General features: G+C 37.7%; 1 protein-coding gene across 1 annotated transcript in view; it reads left to right on the top strand.

The window, feature by feature from the left end:
- The first annotated feature begins 1,740 nt into the window (after nucleotides 1-1,740).
- The window catches only part of FGF12 (fibroblast growth factor 12), a 564,772-nt gene continuing 539,221 nt past the window's right edge, over nucleotides 1,741-27,291 (top strand). Inside the window, exons 1-2 of the mRNA XM_086675007.1 lie at nucleotides 1,741-1,863; nucleotides 2,043-2,184. Of these exons, the coding sequence (XP_086531133.1) occupies nucleotides 2,172-2,184 (13 nt within the window). The 5' untranslated portion in view covers nucleotides 1,741-1,863; nucleotides 2,043-2,171. The remainder of the gene's footprint in view (nucleotides 1,864-2,042; nucleotides 2,185-27,291) is intronic.

Here is a 27,291-nt window from a genome sequence, read left to right as displayed (position 1 = left end):
TGGCTATAAAAAATCATCCTAGACCATTGGGTTCTGAGCTTGGGTCTGCTCAACTATGTGACTCTTATCAAGTCAAGTACTCTTCCTGCCTCTCCATTTGCAAAATGGTAAATATTAAGGGTGTATATAGATCATTCTAATGGTGTCTTCTTTCCTGAAACTTTTGAGAGGGAAAGAATATGTAATGGGTGCAGTGTTAGGACCAGAAATTATTTATCCCAATGAAATAGGTGATTGTTCCTAAGGACCAACTCTACTCTCACCCTTAATTCTACTTCCTAAACCTATCACATTTTAAAGAAAGCCCAAGATTTGTGATTTTTCCAAATATTTGCTTGGGCGTGCAATGGGAGAGCCTAAACATTAGTAGATGCTAGGTTGTGGCCTCTGCAATCCCATACTGGAGTGTTTTAATTCCCCAGTGCTGAATGGAGGCAGGCTTTGCTGAGCCATAGCAGTTCAGCACGAGTCCTCTGCTACTAAATGTCCATGTTTGGCGGAACCCTCATGATTAATATTTGTAATCATGGCCCTAAGGCATTGGAAAATCCCAGTATGCTTTCTGAATCACCAGAAGGAGACTGAATTATAGTCTGCCTCAGGTTTCTTGTTGGGAGTCTATTTTACTGCATTTCAATGGTTTGATAATTGGGATTAGAAGTCTACTGTGGAGGGATCTTTGTGTAATCTGAAGTGTGTGATTAATTTGCACATCTCTCTCTTTAACCACTCCAGATAACAGAGTGTTCTAGGATCCTTTTTATGCCTGAAAATAAGACTTATACTTAAGGAGAGTATATTCTCTTAGGAGAATTTGGACTATTGGAAAAAAAAAGATAATAAGTACCTACTTTTTTTCCTATTAAACATTTTACAGATTAACTGTAGTGTGGGCTTTAACAAATATTCTGTTAGGAAAGTAGTGCTTCAATGGATTGTGGCTTTGCAACCCTTCCCTAGAACCTCATATAAGACAAACACTCTTCCTCTGCACTTTTATAAAAATGATTATGGGTACAGTGTTAAAGTGTGTATTATCAATAAGGTAACATCCCACCTTTGGGGACTTTGCTGCTTGGTAGATTGTTGAAAAGAAGCTAAAAAGAACACCTCACAAAGTCCTCAGTGGCTTTGTTGGGAGAACTTTAGAAGTGTTGGAGCCTGTTGATGGAACAATTTTGAGGTCAAGGCCAAAGAGATCTTAGGGAAGGAAGCAAACTCGAGTCTGAGTAGCAGAGAAGCGGGAGAATATTAACCTTTAGTACCTCCATGATGACACCCATCTCATCCCCAAACAAAACAAAAACAAATAGGAGAATGCAAAGAGAAATATAAAGTCAGGGGAAGTGGGTAGAGGAAGGGGAAGCATACATCTGGAAAGTTACTGCAGCAAGTAGGAAGAGAACCCCAAACTGTGACCACTAAATAGGATTCATGAATCTCCTCTTCTCTCCCTTCTGCTTCTGAATAAAGCCATACCTAGCTCAGAGACCCTAGCCGCCTCTAAGGCTTCCGTAATCCATCCTGGAAAATCGTACGAAACTGATGCACAATCCCAATCCAATCCATTTTCTAGTTAGCAAAGGAAAATCCGGTCCGGCGTTTATTTTTAGCAGCGCTTCCCAGTGACCGAATGCTACAGCTCCTCAGCTAGGATAACTGAGGACCGTATTGGGGAGAGCGGCGAAGGGGGGCGGGGGAGCGGGAGGCGGCGAAAAGGGAGGGGGGGGGGACGCCCTGCGCATGCGTGCCAGCGCCCATGCAAATCTGCTGTACATCCAGAGAGCAAAGTGGGATGATCTGTCACTACACCTGCAGCACCACGCTCGGAGGACAGCTCCTGCTGGCAGCTTCCAGACCCAGGTAAAAAAAAAAAAAAAAAAAAAAAAGAAAGAAAACAAAAAAATCTGAGCGGGCACCATGCATGCATTTCAATACCAGATACGCGTCGCAACCCATCCCCTGTAGAGGCAATCTGCTGCTGCTAAGTGTCCTTTGGTGCCTGATTGCAGCTTCAAGGTTTAAGAAATCCCATCTTTCAGGAAGCCTGAGGGGAAGGAAGGAAGTACGGGCGAAATCATCAGATTGGCTTCCCAGATTTGGGAATCTGAAGCGGGCCCACATCTTCCGGCCAACTTCCATTGAACTTCCAGCACTCGAAAGGGACCGAAATGGAGAGCAAAGGTATGTGGTTGTCCCCATCGGGGGACTTCCCGCTGGATGTGCGTGTGGCCAGGGCAGTCCTCAGCGAGGGGACTGCAGTGCTTGGGGAGCGAGCATCATACTAGGTCGATAGGAGGAGATGCTATGTCCGTTGCAGCACCAGGGGAGTGTGGCAGGAAGGCGACTTCTTTTTAACTCCCACAGCTTGGAAGACAGTGTTTAATACTCCATCAGTTGCGTAGTGAAGTGTGATGAGTTTTTTTTTTTTTTTTTCTTTTTGGGTGGGTGGGGGGAGAGTCTTTAGATGATGGGGGAGGAGAGATGTGTTGGTAAAGCAGTTTCTTTTCTGTAGAGTGGATGGGCTCAAATAATATATTTCATTTGCTTTAGGATTGCTGGCAGGCATGTTTGTATCTGATATACAGTAATGCATTGCTATTAAAAAATGTTTGGATTTCTTCACCCCCACCCCATAAAGATGGTATTTCTGGGCGTGTATGACCACATCCTACTGCATTTTGAATATATATCAGCAGACAAATTGGGTCTATTTGAAACAGTGTGCGTTAGAACTGACCTCTAAGGAGAACAGTGTATCAGAGTACTGCTTGGCTCCCAAGCGTGATGCATTTACTAGTTCTGGACATGTATATATTAATATTCTCCTCATAAGCAAATCTGCATACTATACACATACGACTGGTAAATGAACTATAAAAATCAACTTGTGATGACATATTTAACAAACAAAATGACTATTACAGTTGTAAGCCTGATTATCCTTCAGGTTTAACTCCATCTATGCAGGTTTCTTCCTCCTCCTCCTCCTCCTCCCCCTCCTCCTCCTCTTTCTCCTCCTCTTCCTCCTCCTCCTCCTCCCCCTTCAAACACCCACCAGGTTGCAAGAACCTTGAGTGATGTGGTCAGATACCCAGTAGGAATATTGGATGTATTTAATTCTGGTAAAATCAGAAGAAATGATGTCAACTTTTATGAAACTATATTCATTACCCAGAACTCGAGAAGCTATATTTGAAACAAGGTTTTATTTTTAAACCAGGAATGTCAGTCATCGTGGCAATGTGCTCAGATCAGGGAATGGTGGGGGGTTACCTATTTCTGAGCTGACTAGTAAAAACAGAGTGTCGAACAATAGCAGGTATATGTTCAGTAAAGTATTTTAAGTATTTAATTAGAAGAGTTCAGTATTTGAACCTAGGAGAGCATTTACAGTATGAAAAGAACTGAATTAACATGGATTTACACTAGTTGGCAATTTTCAAATTAGACAGATTATCTTTAGGATTTGCTGATGGGCATTTCTATGTTCAATAATGATGTACCTACATGAGAGAGTCCATGTCTCTTATATAGATGAGGCATATATTTATTAACTCTTGTGTAATCCGTTTTTAAATGAGAAGCCAGTTTTAACTCATAGAGATCTGTAATATTCTAGTTGATTATTTCTGGAACATAAGTTAACAACAGAGTATCATTTTACTCTAAAGCAGTTTTTTTTTTTTTTTTTTTTTTTTTTGCACTTAGATGACACCTGCTATTTGGTTATTAAACTTTATTTGGCAAGGGTTCTGAGTAACACTTTTGCTTCCAATTTATATACTAATTTTTGATCCACCATATACAGAGGATGTATCTCTTAGTGATTGTTTTTTACTTCCCTTCTTTGCCCATAAAATATGCTACATGTCACTCAAAGTGCCAGGTGATTTATATCTCAGGTTGATAACAGTAGCGTTCTAGCCATTAAGTACTGCCAATCTTGGGAATTTGGAATGGAGAAAGAATCTCAGAAATGTATCTGAGAAGAATCAGGCCAGAAGTTGTATGCCAATCCAGATCGCAGTGATACAGGCATGATTCACAGCACTGACCCAAAGGCAATGAAGAATTTTGCCTTTATTGTGGTCGTTTTGCAGTGGTACCAAATTGCTTCAGGCACAAGACACAGTGAAAGTTCTTTTGCATTTAGTTCTTAGACTTCCTTTAAAAAAACGAATTAACCAGGTAGTGATCATATTAAGAATGGCTAATTACTTACACATTAGCTTCACTTTCTAAGTTGAGGCAAATGGCACAGGAAAAATGGTAGCTAACTTGAAATTTTTATTATAGAAGAAAAAAAAGTATATTGAGAGAAGTATATCCATATCTCATTCTAATTGATGCATCTTTCATACTTTATGCTCTCATGCACAAACTTCCTTCCCCCACAGATTTAAATCTAATTCTAGGAAGACATTCTCAAATGTAAGTACATATAATTTTCTTTTCTATAGGAAACTCTTTTAACATAGATTCAAAGAGTGTTACTGAATGATTCAGTTGAGGGTTCAAGAGTTCTTCATTTCAGAAAAAAAAAAATCTAATGGCCCAATTAATCTTGAATCTTGTTGCCAGCATTTGACAACCTTCACATTACCTCCAGCATTTGAAAACCTTTCTTAGAACACTTGTCCAGAGTCTCTAGCAGAACATCAGGTTACAAATAGGATAAAAATTTTTTGCTTCCTTATTACTTTGCATCACTTCCTATCATCCAGGGTAAGGAGGAGAGGAAAATAAATCAATTGACCTAGCAACCAATCATGATCTAATTTCAGTGATTTTTATGCACCATGATAATTAATATTGCCTCAAAGATTTGGGTTGGTTCACAGTCTGACCAGCTTTGACAGAGTTTATGTCCTGCAGTGGTTCACAAACTTTGCTACACATTAGAATCATCTGGCATGCTTTTTAAACATCCTCATGCCTGGCCAAATCCCTACCACTGACATCAGAATGTTGAGGTGTAAGAGAGACACAGGTATTTTTTAAAGATGCCAGGTGCAGCAATGTTTGGACACCACTAATTTAGATTCTTGATAATCAAAATGTGATTTGAAGACTAGCTTTTTAGAAGTACAGAATCTGGATTTTTATTCTAGGCTTACTGGACCAGAATCTGATTTTTAACAACATCCCCAGGTAATGTACATGCCCATTAAAGTTTGAGAAGCCTTGATTTAGAGTGACGCAAGAGGTTCTCTGTCCCTCTCTCTCATCTTCTTTTTGCCTTTTTCTGCCTGCACCACATCTTTTCTTTGTCTAGCTAGGTTCTAAACCTCTGGCTGGCGTATTAGAAACACCTGTGGAGCATTTAAAGCATAAAGATGCTTAGGGCACACCTCTAGACATTCTGATTTAATTGGTTCCGGAGTGGAACCTGGGTGTAGGTATTTTTGAAAAGCTCCCCGGTGATGCTAATAGCTAGCCAGAATTAACCACTGGTCTAGGTCTTTGCTATTCAAGGTGTGGCCAATAGACAAGCAGCATTAGCATCATCTGGGAACTTGTTAGAAATTCAGAACGCCAGGCCCTACCCTAGACTTACTGAATCAACATGCATTTCAGTAAAATCTGCTGGTCATTTGCATGCACATTAAAGTGGGAGAAGCACAGGTCTAGGTCTTAGGGAACTGATTGTATCTAAGACTGCCACCTCCGTATAGAGGATGTGATATCCTCTAATCAGTACGGAAGCTCCTGGATATGTGGTCATGTTATAGGTCTTTGGTTGCTTTTGGAAAGAATGGGAATGAGATGGAAAAGACATTGCTTGTTTTATGGTTAGATCAGAAAATGGATTCACTTTTAAATACCCTCTCTGCTCTTCCTCAAGCCATTTAACTTTCAACCCCCGATTATCTTTGAACACTTATTCTGTAGGTCCATTCTGAGCTTCTGACAATATCCTGGTATTAACCCAGGGTAGTGTGATATTAGACTGCTTAAATCAAGGTATGTCTTAGAGTGAATATTGCCTTAACCTCTTCCCATGGGCCTATGGCCCTGTTTAACTCCTTTGAGATTTATTTGATGTGCCCCTTGCTCCACAAAATCTTCCCTGGCCTCCCTGCCATCTAATTGGTATTTTGTTGGCATACTTTATGTGACCTAAGTATTGTTTGTCTCCCACATAATGCATTTCCTACAATCAGCATTGCAATCTTTGTGTTCTTTATTTAAACAAGTATTTACTGAATACCTGCTATATTCTCAATGTGCCTGCTTCTGAGACTAAAAGAAAACTAAGATGCAGTCCCCAGTCTTAAAGATCTCCTTCTCATGACTCCACTAATAGATTAACCTTCCTGCAGGCATCATCTGAACTTCTTACACTCCTGCAGCTACCCAGCTGCCTGCTTCAGCTAAAACATTTTCATTTACCATAGCGGAGTTCTGGTTACATATGTTGGCCTGAATGGCCTGACTTAGTTTACCATGCCATGTTCATGCATTCAGTAGAGAGTAAATCAAGAGAGGTGAAAGATGTTTGGGTACCAGAAACATCAGTTTGATTCCAGAACATAGAAGGCAGTGACCTGACCTGCTTTCTCTGTAGAGAACTGCACATGTATTCCCAGTGAAGATTCAACTCTCTTCTGGGTTTCACATCAACCATTAGAGTCGAACCAGGGGCATGAACCAATATATTTAAGGCACAGAACAGTTGTTTCTCTGAAACCAGAGTGACTCACTTTGTAGGAGAGAAGGGAAATGTATCTGTAGTAACTAGTTGAGCAGATCTGGGAAGTGATTTTAAGAAAAGCTATTTCATGCTTTAAAAAAAAATCCCAAACTCTGAGGCCATTGTGGTGGGATAGGTAAAATATAATGCAGTAAAAAACATAACAATAGAAGAGGCATTGGGCATGAGATCCTTTTTGCTACCCCAGCTCTAATAAGTAACCTTGGGCAAATCATTTTCTTTCTCTTCTGAGTCTCATGATTCTTAGGTTGTAAAGGGAGTTCATTTCATTGAATTCAAAAGGTTTACTTAGTTGCTGCATTGTTCCAAGAGCATTGTTAAATGCAGGGTATGGGGATATAAATAGTGCATTGACTTGCCCTCTAGGAGCTTCCTTCTGTTCTGGAGACACATGAACAGACTCAGGAGCTGTTTATTTCCAACATCGTATGTCTTTTCCTTATTCATTTTTCAGTGCTGGTGGTTGCCCAGAGGCTAGAATATAAAGTCTTACAGTGATTAATGGCCTCTATAGGGACACGACATTCCACAGCAGCAGTGCCTACCTTTTGTTCCCCTTTTGGTTTATCTAAACAAAATTATTGTGTGGGGAAAACATCTGAACTCAAGCTAAGTATCTATTCTAAAAGCGGTCTGGCTGACCAGCTACCTTGCCAGTAACCTACTGTCTGATTTAGGCGCTTATTGTGAGGTGTGTTAGCATCAGGAATGAGTCCAGAGGTGGCAGCAAGCAGTGCCACCCCTTACCTCTGTCTCTATGCCTTTAAGCTTCTGAAGTACTGACCCTATTAGGTATGCTGTCTTGTACCCATTACATGGACCAGTAGTGGTAAATTGGATTTTCTGACTTGTCACATTTTAACTGCCGCAAATAACATTCATGAGACACTTTGTATTCTTTCTAGGGGCTTTTAAGACATATCATCTCCCTTCAAACCCTGTGATTAGACATTTTAACTTCATTTTATAGATAGCAAAAACAGAGGCTCAGAAAGACTAAGTGACTTAGGCAACTCATCTTTGTTTCTCTGTGAAATAAGAATTACTGTACCCACCCCAAACCCCGCATTATAATATCATGATTATGAAATTAAACGCATACCAGTAAAGCATGCAGAGTTCTGTAGAATCACACTTAGTCTTTTGTTATTATTAGATGTGTTTGTCTTTTCCCTAGAATGTGAGATCCTGGAGGGAAGGAATTGGTCCTTTGCTACCTTTGTAGTTTTAGAAGCCAATGTGTCGCATGGATACTCAACAAATCTTCCCCGTTGATTTCTGCAAAGGCTTTAATTTACTAAAAGGGATTTCTTCTGTGCTTAGTCTATATTTCTATAGTAACTCCTTGAACACCTGAATTTGTATCTGTTTTGCTAGGACTTAGTTGTGAGGCAGTTATATAATAACATCGTGTGGGTTTGGGGATGGGGATAGATTGGGTCAAGTATTACACCTTGAATGGTTTAAAATACAGACAGTGTAAAATCTGATGACTAATAGCATTCTCCATCAGGGGTGCACATCAAAATCATTGGGTATGCATGGTACACAGCACTGGGATATTTAAGAAGCACCTCAGATGGTTAGGGTGTGCATTCTCAATTAGGAACCAATAGATAAGCCATGGGGGGGGGGAATTAATATGAAAATATAACATGTACCTGAGTCACTCATCAGGAACACTACAGGACTCCCACTGCCTGGATCTTGACTATTATTATCTTAAGTGTTAAGAGAGTGTGACACATAGACAAGAGACCTAATTCCTGTACTATAGGCTTGGGATAGAAAATAGACAGGTCAATAGACTGTGGGTGTCTGAGGCTAAGAAGACACATCTTTTTCCCCAATTATCTTCATCTCTGCATTAGCATCCTTGCACTCAGAACATGGTGGATTTTTTTCCCAGGATCTATGTCTGTAGTTCCAATTTTAGTTTGCTCTTCTCTCCAGTTACTTTTTCAAACAATCTCTGTCTCCTTGTCTTTGGGAATGTGGGATTCCCACCCCAGAGGAGGCCATGGTATTTCGCTCCTGTGATACAATTGAGGGTACCTTGGAAGAAGTCCCAAAGGACACCTGTTGCTCCTCCACAGACCCTTGTTCTTTTCCCCTTTTTTACAAATCATAGACTGGCTTCTTAACTGAGACAAACCCCATCACCAGTGATTCAGAGAGTGCAGATAATGGAAAGTGGACTTTAAACTATGCAAAAGAAGGATAGGAAGTTGTTATTTTGTAGTTGGGGTTTTTGTTGCTCTCCTCATTGTGGATTGCCATTAGCCTGAGAAGCAGCCCAAAGGGACGGGACTGCAAAAAAACAAACTCAGAAGCTTTTACAGGCCATTCAGAAGATAACTAAATGTATCAGATTCCCTTTACCAGAAGGTAGGAGGAAGCAGCAATACCAATCTGCCAATAATGTGTCCATCTCTTCCTACCCCATTCATTCTTACAGTTATGACCCGTGTGAAATGGTTTTTCTTGAACCCTTAAATACCGATAATATTCAAACAGGTGGAGCAAACCTCAACACAGGGCAAGTTGGGACATTCTTTTTCAACTTTTTGGAAACCAAAAACCTAGATATGTTTCTGGCTTTAAAAAAGATGACATAATCATTCTAATTGTTAACATCTAGAAAGTTTAAAATTAAATTATTCGAGCAGTTTTCTCCTAAGGCACTTCTTTCATTTCAAAATATTTTTAACATTTCTAGTACTATTTAAAATTGAATTTGATTTGCTTCTTTTTCTCTTCTGGGATTTAAAGGAGAAGTATTTGCTACATGTCAAGAGAAAGGTTGCCATGCAAATCATGCTTCATTTGCAAGTCTACAAATGATTTAAAAGGAGATGACATAGGTACTTTTTACCTGTGGACTTTGCATTGGCATCAGCATAAAAAAGCAAAGTGATGATGCAAATAGAGCAAAACCCTCAATAATACTGAGGCAAGGGAGACAACTAAAGCAATTTTAAAACAAGGCAGTTTGTTGATTTATTTAATAAGCAGTACTTATTGATTACCTAGTATGTGTTTGGATTCTCTGAGTTTTTCAAACTGGGGCATGCACACTAAAGGGATTGCAAACTGATGTGATCCACTGAGGCACAGAAAACATGCTGCATGTTCTGATGAAATAAAACTAAAACCATGAAACAAACTCTTAACAAACTGTGGATTGATGGAGGGAGGTGAGAAAATGGGTTAAATAGGTGAGGGGGATTCAGGAGGGCACTTGTGATGAGCACTGGGTGTTGTATATAAGTGATGAATCACTGTATTTTACACCTGAAACTAATATTATAGTATGTTAACAATCTTGAAACAATAAATAAATAAACAAATAAATAAAGTACTTTAATTAAAAAACACACAACAAAACTAATATTGGGCTACATGCTAGAAAACCTCCCTTCAGGTTCTAGTCCCTGTATTCAATGGAGGAACTGGGGAATAATCTCTTCCATCTCCTTTCTGGAGCTCAGGGTCCTAAGTCTTTTTTTTTTTTTTTTTTTTTTTTTTTTTAACTTGATTTGCCTATTGTTTTCTATTTTCTTATTACAGAGAAACTGCTTTTTCAGCTACTTTGTATTCTTCCTTTACTTGGTCCTGTTTAGACTTGACGTCTACGGAAAATACAACGGGGTGGTCATTACTACCACATTAATTTTTAAAGACACACTATAGGTCTGAGCTAGATTTTTAATACTGTGAGTTGTGTGACTGACATTGCTAGGTCTATTGCTGAGTTGAGCAATTTATTTGGTTCCAAGTGAGAAAGGACTAAGATGAGGAGGTCAATTGCTACTTGGCTGGCATTTGTAGATTGCATGATTATGACCACATATAGGCCCAGGTATGTCGGAACTGAGTGGGGGCTGCGGGAGCCTTGTGGCAAAGACCCTGGCTGGGGAATCTGAAGATTTGGATTGAATCCTGCTTCCTGCCCCAACTGTTAATTTAAAGTTGCGCTGTCTTTGTTTCTTCATCTGTGAAACAAGGGTGGATTAGAGGCAAGATTCGTTTCATCTCTGGGATTGTCAGAACCAGCATTTGTGAGGTATTTATGTAGGTACCACAGTGGATAAATTCTGTTTAAGGATTTATGGTTGGTGCCTTGGTCTCCTATTTCTTTGGCTATCTGAGTGACATTTTCTCAACAGATTGTATGTTATGCTTTTTTTTTTTATCCTCACACGGGTCTTCTTTACAATTAAGATTAGTTTATTTATAAATCAGTTATATGTGAAGTTGATTTGGTAGATACGGTTTTCTCCTTTCTCCCACCCTAACCAGCACCTCACCCCTAAAAAAAGGAAAGACAAACAGAATAATGCCAAGAAACCCAAGTGCTGAGTGTTTTACTGAAGTAATAGAAGGAGATTTGATTTTCTTATAGCCCTCAATCAGCAGTAATATATTATTAAAAAATAATTGCGCTCAGTCCTTCAGTCTTCAAACAATTAAAAAACCGATAACTATCTCTTCTGATATTTGATTAGCTACAGATCATTTCAGATAGAAGATACATTTTCACTTCCAGATGAAAGTTATCCAAAGTCTAAGAGTTTCATGGTTAATAAGCTGAATTTCTTGAACGCACCAAGAATGAAATACAGTGATGAGGTGGAAATTTGACAGCCATTAACATGTTTATGAACATGAGTTACAATCAGAAATACTTGTGATATGATGATCCTTATAAAAAACAGTGATGTGGTTATATGTACTGATAATGTAGAATTTGTATGTCCATGGACAAAGAGTAGATTGTAATTTGCAAAAAAGTGGCAATATTTGGGTAATGGTAATTGAATTATGAATGGATTTTTCCCCATTTTCAAAATTTTCACCAATATTTAAGTTTCTTGTTGTTGTTGTTGTTGTCGTTAATAAAGCATAGGTACACTGGGTATTGGGTTCAGTGATAATCTTTTAAACAAATCTACTCAAACTGAACTCAAGCAAATCCATGCTTCATGGTTTTATGCTTTATTCATGTAAGACATTGAAAGGACATTTGAAGAGATAATTGCCTTTTGAAATAATGTTAATGTAGCTTTTGCTATGTACCAAGCACTGTGTTTTACTGTATATTTACTCATTTAATCCTGATAACAATCCAGTGATTCAGGCACTATTGTTGTTCCTATTTTAGGAAGTAAAAAAACCAGTGATAGAGACTGTAAGTAACTTTCCCAGATTACACAGCTAGTAAGTGGCAGACTGGCTTTATCATCTGTGAGTTTAACCCCTACTGAAAGTCGAAGGCATATTTTGCTCTAGTCTGGTGAGTCTAGACTTATCTTTGTTATTGAAAACTAGCCCATCTTTGCACACACATGTTAAATGTGTACATTTTATTAAGTTTTAGGATGCCTGATCTCTGTAGGCTCAGTCTCCCCCAAGCTTCGGGCCAGTGAGAGTAGACTTGGGGCATCACTGGAAGTTCCTGCCTAATATCAGGTGGGTATGAGAAAGAGTCCTTTGTTCTTGTATGCCTTCTGTTGACTTCTAAACCCAATGGCTTAACTAACCATGGGGTTACAATTACCATTTTTTATTTTTATCTCACCTCCAATAGCTGTCCTGCATATCTGGGAAGCTCAGTGGTATGGTAGAAAGATTATAAGGCTTGAAGTCAGGGGCTCCTGGGTGGCTCAGTCGGGTGAGTGTCTGACTTCAGCTCAGGTCATGATCTCATGATTCGTGGGTTCAAGCCCCGTGTCGGGCTCTGTGCTGACAGCTCAGAGCCTGGAGCCTGCTTCAGATTCTGTGTCTCCCTCTCTCTCTCTGCCTCATCCCCGCTTGTGCTCTGTCTCTGTCTCTGTCTCTCTCTCAAAAATAAATAAACATTAAAAAAAAAAAGACTTAAAATGAGACATAACAACTAGCAACTTGTTAATCCCTATGGCTTGAGCAGGATTTGTCTCTGTGTCTTTGCCTCCTCATCTGTACAATGGCTGTTTCAAAATTGATGGGGCAAGGAAAGAAAATATATATAAAGAACCAAGTCTAAAATCAGTAGTCAATAATAACAGCTGTTGCTGTTGAGGTTATTATTTGATCCTTAGGCTTACACCTTCCTCTTTTCCTGAATGGGGCTGGATTCTTGTCTCAAACTCCTAATTATTACCTGAGCTTTGTTCCATAGAACTAGATGCAGCTATTGGTGTCCTTAATACCGCATGAACATTCCTGATACATGACAGGATTCCTACTTGATGCTGGAAGCTGCTACCTTTCTTACTCTTAATGACACATTCCTTCCTTTCCCATCATTCTCCTCTTCCTCCTTTGACATGAGGTGTAATGGATCTAGAATTGGTTCCATTCCTCCTCACTCTTCTTTAGACTGCTAACCTTGCTGCCCTCAGTGGTTTTCTCCTTTATCCTGCCTAACTCCAATTTACTCATTTTTCTTTGGTTGGAGCCACCAGAATGCCATGCAACAATGGTATATTGTTCCAAACCATAGTTTTCAAGACATAGTGTTTATATCATGCTATAAAAATTAAAGAGTAGTGACACTGATTGGTTAATCCATTGATCTGCTTGATCAGAATTTTACTAATTTGTCCCCATTGTCTGACCTAAAATGCGGTCCAGTTTCCTCAGCTTGTGTAGACAAGCTAAACTTCTCTTGTACCTTGTTATTGAGTATAGAAATAAATGTGTATTTTGCTGATATTTGAGGAATGTCAGAATAAGGGATCATGGGTAGCATTGTCATGAGGAAAACATATAGCTTAAAAGAGTAAGTAAGATTATGTCTAAAAAATCACCCAGTACAACCACACCAGTTAGTTAGTTAATACAAAGTTGTTATTAATAATGTAAATAAATAATACATGTATACAAATAATGTATGTTTGGAAGTGTCCATTTATCCATTTCTCTGTATCATGCACATTGGTTGCCATTGGGATTAAAAATGGAAAAAAGACCTTTTCTGACCTCACGAAGACCTTATAGACAAACTTTTGAAGGTAGACACAAGCAGGAGTCTGGGAAGAGCTGACTGCTGGTGATGCATGTGAAAATTTAAATTAAAATTTAAATTTACTCTTAATATCACATCTTCTGTGTGGATTGCTCTGGCTAGGTGTTAGGACAGAGACCAATGATTATGACAAGGTTTATACCCTTTGCTATTATACCAGATACAGAAATATAATCCATGGGAACACAGAGAAGGGAGTTGGCATTTGAGTTTGGTCTTGCAGAAGGAATGGAACTGACATAATGTAAAACTATTCCAGGCTGATGGAATAGTATAATCAAAGGTATAGATTAATTGGCAAACATGTTACAACTTGGAAAACATTAAGTGGTTGGTTGGTTAATTCATTCATCTAGCAAATATTTGTTATGCTGGATACCGTTCCAGGATACTGTTCCACTGTACTGAATATAGTAGTGAGAAGACAAAGTCCCCACCCTCATGAAGCAGGTAGGTTTGGGGACACGATACAGTGAATGATGAATCATGAAAGATTAGGGGAAATTGTGGAGGCCTGTTACAAATTACATAATGTAGATGATGATAATGTACATTTAAAACATTAATTAATATAATTATCTTTAAAAATTAGATTCCCAGGGCTTTTAGAGTATAATTCTACTTGCAAAGCTTCAGTTATTCCCTTGCTTTTCAAGAAAACATCCACTTTACAAAGCAAGGCATACCTATAAACATACTGCCATGGCCAGAGAAAATACTGTGATCCAGTATTTTACTCTATGACTTTTGCCAGTCTCTGATGCTAAGACACTTCCCTTGCTTAATGGAACAGTGAATTTCACTTCTGGTCACTTTTGGCTTTCAATCCCCTGAAATTTTTGCATTGCAAATTACAAATTGGTATTTAGGAGAAAGGTCCAGAGAATCATTTTGAAATGTGTCAGGTTCAAAAACCATACCTTGAAGGTCTATAAATTATTATCAAGTCTCAGAATTATGATTACAGGGCACAAATGACACAAGTACTAATATACGTGTATTTTGCAACTATGTTATATCAGACTCTTCAAACTCTCCTACCCTTAATATATGAAGACTCATGTAAGAAATACGTTTGACTTAAACCTTACCATCACTCTTTCAATGGCATATTTTGTTTTTCTAGCTATCTTTCTTTAGGGAAGATAAGGAAATTAAAGAGTGGTTTCTGAACCCAATTCTGTTTTTGATTTTTGTCTGTACATTTTCTATGTGAAGAAATTGGGCAAGGTTCCTAAATCTCCCTAGCTATAGATTTTATAATCCATATAATGGTGCTAATAATAGTATCTATTAAAGGAGATGTTTTGAGGATTAAATGAGATGATATATTAAAGTGTTTACTACACTGCCTGGCATATAGGAAAGACTCAACAAAACATAGCTATGATTAAATATCTCAAAACTGCCTCATTATAACCTCTGGTACAAAATTATAGCCATGGCTTTTGCTGAGTCTGATGGATTCATGATTATTATTTAAATGAATTCCAAGCATAGTATTCCAGTCTGAATTTTTAGTTGTAACTCAACATAGAGCTGCAAAATACAGTAACCCCTCAAAGATACCACTTTTGGATCAAAGTCTTCAAACTGTTCCAGGAAGACACTTCCTGTCAAATTGGACAGCGATAATCAATGGTTGAAATCTAGAATACCATCTTATATAGAAAAGGTCTCATCCTGGCTGGTGAAAGATTTATGAACAAGATTTCGAAATTGAAGGTCAGCAGATGATTTTCATCTAATAGCCATAAGGAGCAGTTAGACAGATGGCAAAGACAGCCTTGTCTTTTCTCTGAGCAACCTCTTTTGATCTTGACTGGCCATGAATCATGTCTCAGTGAGGAGGTGAGGGTGTTGGGAGCAGGCTGCAGCCTCCTAAGATACTCATTCCTTTAAGAATGTTTCTGGAACAAAAGAGTTATAAAGACAATCCCTCATGAATAAAATTTGAGGTGATTTCTTCCTTTGCTTTTTTCTTTTACTTATTATTTTTGTCACAGTTCTAGAAAGCATATTATCCAAGATAGTTTCTTGTCTCCTCCCTCATTTTTTTCCTCTTCAGAAACAATCACTTTCAACTCTTTTTGGTATTTATTCTCATATTCTAAATAATATAATATTCTTGCTGCCTCTCAATTTCTCAGATCTGTTGTTGATGTCCTGCCATGGAAATGAACTTTCCATCTCTTTTCATGATCACATTCTCACCCTTACAGGCATCCTTCTAGCCTGCCATCTTCCCAAGACTGTTACTTTGTTACTTTGGTTAGATCGGGTTTTAGTAGTTAATTATTATGACCTGGTAAATACTTTTTATGACTAACCAAGTTAAACTATCATTACTCTTCCTTTCCTCTTAAGATTTTGTGTTTTTTCTCTGATTGATAGCTGTCTTGTTTTTTTGTTTGCTCAGCTCTCTGTGTACTTTTCACTATTTAACTACAGGTCTCTCTACCAGTGTTCTGAATCTCATCTCAAGACATTCAGTTGTAGAGATAATTCTATCAAGGTCATCTTCTTGAAGTGATCTCTCTCAGTACTTTTTGACTTGATTCTACATGTGCTCTTTTCCTTTGATTCCCTGTACATGGGTTTGATTTTGGAATCTTCCTTTCCATCACCATGGAAAAATCTCTGCAGGTCTCTTTGCTTTGATCTCTTGTTCTCCTGTATCCTCTGTATTCTTCTCTCCCTTATTTTGGGGGAATAAATTTTCCAGTGACTTCCTGAAAAAAAAAAGATACATAATAGTTAAACTTGAAATATCTGAAATATCTTTGTGATATCTGAAAATACCTTCATTCTTTCCTCATATTTGAATAATAATTTGGTAAAGAATTTTAGTTTGAAAATAATTTTCCTGAAATGGCACTGCTATAATATCTTTTTTGTCTTTCACTTTGGTTGTTCTGGTCTGATGCAATTCTGATTCTTTATTTTTTGAACAGACTGATTTTTTTCTCTTTGAAAACTTACAGGATCTATTCTTTTTGGCTGAGTTCAGAAACTTTATGAAGATTTGCCTTGTTGTGGTTTAATATTTACCCATTAGGCTGGGCACTTAGCAGGCTTCCTTAATATGGAAACTCATTCTTTACATCTAGAAAACTTTACTGAATATTTTTTTCTTGGTAATTTCTTCTTCTGCCCCTCCTCATCCTCCTCCTTTGTTATTGTTCGATTCCAGCTTTTTGGAAATCTTATTACTTAGATATTGATATCCTGAATTTCTTATTTGATGTTTTTATTTTTCATATATTTTATCTTTTATTTTCCATCTCTTCTGCATTTTTTCCTATTCTCTAGGTGATAGACTCAATTTTATCTTTTAATCTTTCTGTTATTTATTTTTGAAATTTCTGGTATCAGACTTTTAGTTCCAAGATCCTTATTTGTTGCTTTTCTTTGAATGTTTGATTTTAAATTATGCTGTCTTGTTTCGCTAAGGCAATATATTCTAATACCTTGTTAAGGATAGTAATGCTATATTTTTCAGAAGTTTTCATCTCCTTCTATAGCCATTGTTTCCAGTTAGTTTTTTTTAAATTCCTTGCTTTAATTTTTCTCTTTCATGTTAGAGAGTTTTTACGAATATTTTTTATATTTGGTTGCCCCTTCCAAAGTGTGGGGGGCTCAAAAGGTTACTGGAAGGAATCTCTGTGCACATGGATGGGCTTATTGAAATGATCTCAGTTGTAGGGTAATCACAGTGGGCTGCTCACTGTGGAGCTCCTGATTCAGTATCTTTAGGTCTTGCCTCTTAATATTTACAAGTTCCCCAAAGACTTTTTTTCTCCTGCCTGGATGACAAAGATATGGCTGCTGGAATTATGTGGGTCTCAGCAATCAGCATATACACATTCACTTAATCTCCCAGTTTTCCATGTGCTTCTACCCATTGTATGGGGAGCTTCTGTTCTATTTTCTACAAGGAATAAATCTCCAGTCTTCTACTGGGATTGGGGAGGGCAGGTGTCTGGATGTTCACTGTTTAGGAAAAAGTTTGAGGTTATAATTCCTTGTTAAAAACAAACTTTACACCAATACTGCATATTTTACCCCACACCCCATTCATTGTATTTCTTGAGAAACCTTGTGCTACCACTGTTTGAACTTTTGAAGATTCTGTAGTCTGAGTTAGGTTGCTTACGGTCTTTCCCAACTGCCGACTTAGAATTCAGCATTCTCAGGTCTGCTAAATCCTTTATATCTTCATTAGCTGGTTTCCTCTTTCTGAAATTTAGTTGTTGTGATCTTGTCTCACTTTTGTTCCATCTTCATAGATTTCCCCTTCTCTCTCACACATACATACACACATTTATTGTACTTTTATTGGTGTTTCAAGTAGGAATGAAAGTAAAAGCTTGTGTTCATTTTCCCCATCTTTAGCCAGAAGTTTCTTTACTTTTGAAAGATGCTCTTGCACAAAGATAATCTCAGCTCAGAGGTGCTGGAAACAGCATTTTATGGAATTTTCACAGCACTCTGGCTGGTTTCTCCTTTTTATTCAACATACTTAGATTGTCAGACATCAGGGTCACGGAAGTAGTCTTGTGAGAAACCAACATGTAAATACCTTAAAAGAATTACAAGATTAAGAAAGGTACCAAGATTATGACTAAATTATTTTTTGAGATGCCTTGACATAGTAATTCATTTATTCTTCCACTGCTTGGGCATATATTGGACACTCATTCTGAGTCATGCATTGCTGTACATTGGCAAAACATTGAATAAGAGATAGTATGTGACCTTGTAAGCCTTCCACACTAGCATGGAAGACAGACACCATTGCTCAAGATGCAATGTGGTAAATGCTGTAATGGAGTTATTAACAAGTGCTAGAGATTCCAAGGGGTGGGATTGAGTAAGTCCACCCTCAAATTCATGATTGGCAATGTGTCTCAGCTCTCACAGTTCAAGCAATAATTTCCAGAAAAATCCTCTTGCCAATTCATAACTGGCAAAGTTACTAATTTTCCAGCACTGTAGAAGAGTCTTCATGGTCAGAAAGGACTTTAAAATTCATTTTAAGATCTTCATTTTACCTGGAAAAACTGAGGCTCAGAGAAAAAAAAGGCTCAATCCCAATGAAGTCAGGACTGGAACTCTGATTTTTTTTTTTTTATTCCTCTACTAAATATCTATCCACTAACTCCTATTGATTCCCTACCCTATCTCTAAATAGGATTAACTTTTTTAACTGGTGGCTCTAAGTTTCAAAGATAGGGAAGTATCAGTTTTGAAAACCCCTGAGGATTTCTTTTAAAAGAGCATTTCAAATGAAGGAGCTCTGCTTTGGACATAGGTATGAAACTCCAAACTCTTTCATGTAATGTTAGAAAGACAGAAAGCTTGGAGTTGTCATTATTTCGTTTGAAAGCAGGGCCACTCTGGATTAGTGGAAGAAACTGGAAGAACAGGGCTCTTTTTATTTGCACAGATTAATATTGATTGAATTTAAACTCACCTATCAAATTCAGGGGTGACTTCCCAAATGAAGCCCTGGTTATGCCATTTTGCAACATATTTTTGAGATTTTTCCATGTTTACATTGTCTCAAAAGCACACAACAGATGTATAAACATAGACTTTAAACATTTTGGAGAGGCGGAGAATGTTGTCTTCAATGAACACTTAAGAATGTAGTGCATTCTGTTAAATTTATGGTTTCGTAACTTAATTAACTATTAGCAAGTGGTATGTTGTGGGGAAGCTAAGACCTATAAAATATACTGCTGAATAGTCAGTTCCTTATCAGTAATATAATACTAACAATAATTACATTACTCATTAAAAACAAAACACAACAACTTGAAAGAGATCTTATCATATCTTCCCAAAGGACATTCACTTTTTATATCTACAAATCATTAGATTGTAAATTTCTCAGTGAGGTTTGTCTTGGGCCTTCTTTGGTTGAGAAAGGTCTTTCCTTCCTCTGGCCCTCTGAAAGTTCCTGCAGTGCTGATTTCCTTCTACACTATAGTTTCTTTGAGTCCATGACCAGGCTCGTCATCGAGGCTGTGAGCATCGGGAAGGGAAAGAATATGTCTTTCTTCTTTGTTTGGCACATATTAACTTGACAGTAACTTGGCACATATTAAGTATACAATAGAAAGTTACCTGAATAAATAAAAATATAAAGCCCTTGATATGTAATATTTACTTATTTGATTTTCATAACTTTTTCCATTGTATCCTGGGTATAAAGTAGCTAAAGACTCAGAACTGACACTCAAGCACCTCATAGCCTCCACTGCCCCTTCTTTCTTTTTTGAACGGCACTCAGATTTCACCCTGAGCTCAGATCCAGCCTCTAAGTAATGGGTCATCATCACTGTGACCTAACTTCCAGTTGCCGGTAGGAAAGAACTCTCAGTCTTCATCCTTTAGAAATCTGGTAAGGCATGAAAATTTCCTCCCCCACTTTGTTAGAAGCATTTTTCTCCCCTGCTGTGTTTCTTTTTTTCTTTTTAAAGTTTATCTATTTATTTTGAAAGAGAGAATGAGAAAGAAAGAGAGAGAGAGGGCGGGAGAGAGAAAGAGAGAAAGTGCACAAGGGAAGGGCAAAGAGAGAGAGGGAGAGAGACACCCAAGCAGGTTGTCAGCACAGAGCCCAATGGGGGCTCAAACACAACCACAAGATCATGACTTGAGCTGAAATCAAGAGTCAGCAACTTAACCGAATGAGCCACTAAGGTGTCCCTTTTCCACTGTTTTTAAAAATGAGAAACAAAATAGTGTCTTCTCTGTCCTTCTCATCCTGTATGGTGGGGAGTGGCATGATTCATTATTATCTGTGCATATACCTTGTCATCAGTCCCTGGGTCTCCCTTCCTCCTGTTAGGGCCGGGATGTACTGCTTTTGTCAGCTCCCACGAAGACTTCTCTGAACACTTCCTCACATTCTACTTCTTGTCCTTAGTTACAGCCCTGACCTCAGCGACTCTGGGGGTACAGATTGTACTTCTTAGGATCTTTTGTGAGTGCCACCAAAGAGACTTCTATATTGGTTCAAAGGGTGGCCACGACTATCATAACATGTTTTTCAAGATACCCCAGGATTTCTACTTTTTGGAAGGTTGAGGATGGAAGTGTTTTAGTTCCTTAACCTTAAAAGCAGGCGCTGAAATAAGCAGGTAATGAAGGTCTTCCTTGTCCTTGTTGTCTAAATCACTTTGCTGGACGTGCATTTCCGTGACTGTCCTGTCCTTTTTCTCAATTCATTTATTACCTTTGCATGGGTTATTCATCTGGTTAGTGTTAAAATTCTTTCAAATTCAGCCTGCATTTATTTATTTATTTAGTTATTTATTTATTTATTTTTCACAAAGGCTTCACAAAGTTACTGAGTCAGGCCCTTTAGAATTGTGGCTTCATAGGGTACAGATGAGGATCATAATGGAATAATTCTTTTTCTTTGACTGATTGTATCTGTGGAACAGAGATTGATATGGATTTATGTATGGAGAATTAAATTTGTCATAAGAAAGTGTGCATTCAAATTTAGCTGTGTGACCTTGGACATATCACTTTACCTTCCTGGACCTTAGTTTATTGTAAATGGAAGTAAATCCTGTCTCTGGGGTTTTGGAAGGATTCAAGGAGAGAGAGTCTATGTAAAGTATATAGTACTATATAAATGCAAGTTGTTATTAATAGAGGTCTGACTATTCCCAATTGTTTCTGCTTGGTCAGTTAGTTCTGGATGAATAAATCAGAGAGGACAGGAAGGAAGGAAACAACACTGAGCTAGGAGTCGGGTGATCTGAAGGCCCTTCTGGTATTCAGCACTCAGTCACTGACTTGATGTGACCTTGGCAAAGTCTCTTTACCTCATGCACTTCTGTTGCGTCATTGGTAACATGAGGTGGGCTGAAGAAATGATGATCTAGACACTGTCTTCCAGTTTAAAAAAGTCGAGGGTGTTTTTTGAGTCTAGTTAATAAAAGATTATTATCTCTTTGAGAGTATCATTATGTTTATGTTATTAAATCAGAAGCCTTACCAATTATGAACCCAAGTGATACATTTTGAATATATGTTTTTAAGGAATTCTTTTACAGAAAATGCCAAAGCTTAATTTTTTTTTTTTTTAATTTTTTAAATGTGTATTTATTTTTGAAAGAGAGAAGAAACAGACCACAAGTGGGGGAGGGCAGAGAGAGAGGGAGACATAGAATCAGAAGTAATCTCCAGGCTCTGAGCTGTCAGCACAAAGCCCAGCACAGGGCTCCAACTCACTGAGCCAAGGACACTCAACCAACTGAGCCACTCGCAGGCACCCCACCAAAGCTTAATTTCTTAGACACCAAAAAAGAATGATGGAATCTCCTATCTACTGAGTGTTTCTATTGTGTCTGGGAGGAATGTGTATATTTAAAGAGGAGGCTAAGTATTAAGAAATGAAATTCTGTGTGAGAAATCAATTATGTCTGCAAACACTTAAAGCACATTTTGTTGTGAAATATGCTCTAATATCTTTACTTTTTTGTCCTTCATTCAACCAAAAAAATATTGAGTATTTGTTAAAAATACTATGCTAAGCACTCTAGATTCACAAGTGAGTAAGGTAATTCCTATTAGAAAGGATAGTTGATCTGGAGTAGAGAAGAGTATGTGTTAAAAATTATGAGAGATGAAACAAGGTTCCAAGAGTTCAGGATAAGGAGAGATTAATTTTCTGAGGAGATGAGGGGAAGGTAAAAAATGTAGCATCTTTAAAATACTTTGTAGATTATAAATGTTTTCCCATGTACTATCTTGTTTAAATATTATATAGACTTTGACAGGTATAGAACAAGATAACATCTTTTGGAAATCAGTGTGAAATCCTCTGAAACTCCTGAAGCCTGAGCAATGTAGAGAAAATACCAATAATACATGGTTGTTTAAAAAATTAAGGTGGAGAGCTATAATCAAGTCTTTCAAATTTCTGAAAGCTTTTCCTACAGTGACATGGACAATTTTTATTTGTTTTTTTAATTTATTTTTTATTTTTTAATGTTTATTTATTTTTTGGCAGGGGGGATTGAGAGAGAGAGAGAGAGTGGGGCAGGGGCAGAGAGAGGGAGGCACTGAATGTCAACCAGGCTCCAGGCTCTGAGCTGTCAACACAGAGCTGGACGCGGGACAACAATTTTTTATATTTGAGCATGAATATCATTTTAATAATCACTCCATTTTAAAATAAGAAGGCTATAAGAAGCTTCCCAACTGACATAATTTAGGTATTTAATTCCATGTACATCTAAAAAAATTTTTTTATGTTTTATTTTTTATATTTGAGAGAGAGACAGAGAGACCGAGAGTGAGCAGGGGAGGGGCTGAGAGAGGGAGACACAGAATCTGAAGCAGGCTCCAGGCTCTGAGCAGTCAGCACAGAGCCCAATGCAGGGCTCAATCTCACGAACTGTGAGATCATGACCTGAGCCGAAGTCGGACGCTTAACTGACTGAGCCACACAAGCGCCCCTAATTCCATGTCCATTTTTAAGGTGAATTTATCTAATATTTGTAGCACGTTGGTTTGTGATCACAAAACTAGAAAAAAAACCTTAGTTCAATTATCTAACTTTACAGATAATGAATACTTCATCTGTAACCTTTTTGAAAGTTATTTTAACCAGTTATTTTATTGATCTCCTGGACCAGTGTCTTTGCCACCAGACTACAGACCAGAGTCTGTTTAAAGATTGCAGCAAATAGACCTACATTTGATATGAGACATTGCTAAATGGTCTGTCTCTGTTTTGCTGTTCACACAGTATTTTTCCATGAATACCTTTTAAAATAATGCTGTGTTCAAAGTTACTAGTAGTGTGTGATGTTAATATTTTGAGGAAGAGTGTGACTCCTTTGTGGCGCCATATGCTTTTAATAATGTATCTCCTCAAATATGATAAGTAACTTCCACTCATAAAATGAGGAAATATGGTACTGAGAAGACATTGTTTCATCTCTGCCTCATATTCCATGACAAATCTTTAAAAAATGAAATATTTCTTTTTATTATGATGCCATAGGAATTTGCTTAGGTTTGTTTCCTTGCAAAGTAAAGTTCACATTTTATTTTATCTCAGCACATTAAATATAACAAATCTTAAATTTCAACAACTGTGGCTATAATTTATTTTATTTAAAGAAGTATAATGGCCTGAGTTTGTGATTATGATCTTTGGTTATATTCTGTAGTATTTGGATATTATTAAAGCATTGTGTCCCTTTTCAGACTGCAGTTTAGAAGACTCTAGTAAAAAGAGAGTAGAGTATGCATATGAAATGAACACTTTAATAACAGGGTAAGGAATCGAAGTTCCTTAACCTAAAAAAAAAAAACAGAGAGCTCGTGAAATGTGCTAATTACCACTCTTAGCTTCCAAGTGATTTTATGAGGGGCACTGCTATTTCCCCTTCCAGCCAGGAAGGAGAGATTTGCTCCTGTGTTAGTGGTGATGGGGAATCTTGGTTCATTTCCCAAGACAGGAATTGATGACCATTGAGCTTTAAGTTATCTTTTTTTGTGTCTGAGTAAAATGATCTCTTAAGTTATCTTTAAGTTCTGTTGTTACCTTTGGGGCAGAGAGATTCAAACTGATTTCCTCTGCAATAAAAATAATTAGGGGCCATGAAATAACCGAGTCAAGGGATGTGGGAATTGTCTCGCCGACCCATCGTGCTAAGGAGGCAGAACCAGTAGTCTAGAGGGAGTGAGTGGTAGAAAGAGAACTTACAGCAAGATCTAACTCTGATGTTTAGTCTTTTCCATATCTCTGCTCTCCTTCTGAATACTTGACTTCATTATCTGACATGTAATAGATTTGGTTGGTCATTACTTAAAATTAAAGTAATAATTGGGATGGAAGGTCAAGCTCAAGATAAATTGGGAAATTCAACTCTTTCCAAGTATTGCAAGTGATGGCTTATTCTGTCAGATCAGTGACTTTTTGCCAGGGTGGCTAAGGAAGAATAGATTTGTTGATTATAGATGATTAGCAGTTAGAAATTACGGAAGATTTGACATGTGTCCTAGATCATTGTGCTCTTCTCTTACAAGCTAGAAATAAATGTGTGCACCTCACCACAGTTGAGCAGTTATTACTTGGAATTCTGCACACCCAGCAGTGGTATTAATATCCTACCAGGTATAGCATTCTGAGAGCCATGATCACCACTGACATAATTCTTTCCTGTTACTTCAAATTGTGAATGAAAGGAAAGGACAAAGAGGTTTAAACCAATTTCCTTCTTGTGGAAAACACCAACATATAACAAAATGGTAAAATTGCGGGGTGCCTGGATGGCTCAGTCGGTTAAGTGCCTGACTTCAGCTCAGGTCATGATCTCATAGTTTGTGAGTTTGAGCCCTGCGTCGGGCTCTGTGCTAAGAACTCAGAGCCTGGAGCCTGCTTCGGATTCTGTGTCTCCCTCTCTCTCTGGCCCTCCCTTGCTCACACTCTGTCTCTCTCTCTCTCTCTCTCTCTCTCTCTCTCAAAAATAAATAAACATTAAAACATAATTTAAAAAAATGGTAAAGTTGCAAATGGCATGAATGTTATTTTGTCCAACCCTTCATCTGATATTTAAAACCTGAATCCAGAAAAAAAAAAAGATATGGCTGATATTTAGTGGTAGGTAAGGATAAGAAACCAGAAATGAGAAGGGGAAAAAAAAACATTTGAAAGTTACACATGTGTTATGGGATTTCGTGGGGAGATGGTAATGGCAGGTTTTTTTTTTTAAATGTTTATTCATTTATTTTTGAGAGAGAGAGAGAATGATCAGGAGCGGGTAGAGAGTGGGGAGGTGAGGAGAGAGAGAGAATCCCAAACAGACTCAATGCTGTCAGTGCAGAGCCCAATAGGGCTTGATCTCACGAACTGTGAGATCATGACCTGAGCTGAAACCAAGAGTCAGATGCTTAACCGACTGCTACCCAGGCACCCTAATTTCTTTGATCTCTTGGGAGCTATGTTTTTAAATGTTTATTTATTTATTTTGAGAGGGAGAAAGAGAGAGTATGTGAGCTGGGGAATAGCAGAGGGTGGGGGGGAGAATGAGAATCCCAAGCAGACTCCACGCTGACAGCACAGAGCCCAATGTGGGGCTTTATCTCACCAACAGTGAGATCATGACCTGATATTGATGACAGTTTTTGAAGAACTATATAAATCTTTAGACAGGATGAGGGAAGACATCTCTCTCATGACACATAATTATCTTTATAGCATTAATATAAAAGACTTGTCCTGAAAGGGACAAATATTTTAAAAGACTGAGAGCAGTATGATAGGCCTCTGAGAGGCCGGGGAGCTGGTGACCACAACTCAGGTCTTCTCAGTAGTGTGCGTGGTTTCTCTTTGTAAAGTGGGAATGACCATCACCTTTTGCGAGAAGATGAAAAAAAAGTGATGAGGTCTCTGTTGATATTTGATCATCTTTGGCAAGTATCTAACCCTTTCAAATCTTCAGAGAATCAAAGGTAAATTATAGAGCTGGCAGGAATATTAGAATTCATCATTCATGCTCAATGTAGGAAACTAATCTATCTTGTGGATTAATATTAAACTTCTCATTAATTTTTGTCTCTTCTATCCTTGCTCTTGGTAGTAAGTAAGCTCTATTGGAGCCAAAGTCTATGTTTAGTAAACCTTTATGGCCTTCAAGGATAACAACAGCTAATACTCAGTATATTTTTGCTATTATTGCTGTGTATGAAAGCACTGCTATTTTTACTTTTATTATTACAGAAGGTTGGTGTTTGGAAAACACTTAAGAATCTGGTGTAATTCCTATATTTTGCAGTGGAGACTGAATCTAGGAAAGAGGACTATGTAAGTTTATGTATCTGTATAGCTGCAGAGCATAAACTGAATTTAGATATACAAGCTTTGTTTATCTCCCAGTCCAGAACACTAAATTTTAAAGTAAACAATTTTATTAGAAAAATCCACATATAGTTTTTTTATTAAGACATAAATGACATATACCATTTGTATAAGTTTCAGGTGAACAACATAATGATTTGATAGTTGTACGCACTGTGAAATGATCCCCACAAGATGTTTAATTACCATTTTCCATACAAGTTACAATTTTTTTCTTGTGATCAAAACTTTCAAGATTTACTCTCTTAGCAACTTTCAGATATGCAATACAGTATTATTGTACAGTCACCATGCTGTACATTCCATCCCCATGACTTATTTCTTTTATAACTGGAGGCTTGTACCTCTTGACCCCTTTTGTTCATTTCACCCACCCTTCAATCTTCCTCCTCTCTGGCCACTATGAATCTCTTCTCTGTATCAATGAATTTTGTTTTGTTTTGTTTTTTAGACTTCACATGTAAGTGGAATCATATAGTATTTGTCTTTTTTCTGTCTGATTATTTCACTCAGCTTAATACCCTCAGGGTCATTCCATGTTGCCACAAATGGCAAGATTTCATTCTTTTTTTTTTTTTTTTTTTAATGGCTGAGTAGCATTCTATTGTATACATATACTACATTTTATTTATGTATTCATCCATTACATTTAGGTTGTTTCCATATTTT

The sequence above is a fragment of the Puma concolor genome, chromosome C2, assembly GCF_028749965.1.
Source record: "Puma concolor isolate L17-30 chromosome C2, mPumCon1.1.hap2, whole genome shotgun sequence".
Taxonomy (NCBI): domain Eukaryota; kingdom Metazoa; phylum Chordata; class Mammalia; order Carnivora; family Felidae; genus Puma; species Puma concolor.
This window is presented reverse-complemented; position numbering and strand designations above follow the sequence as displayed.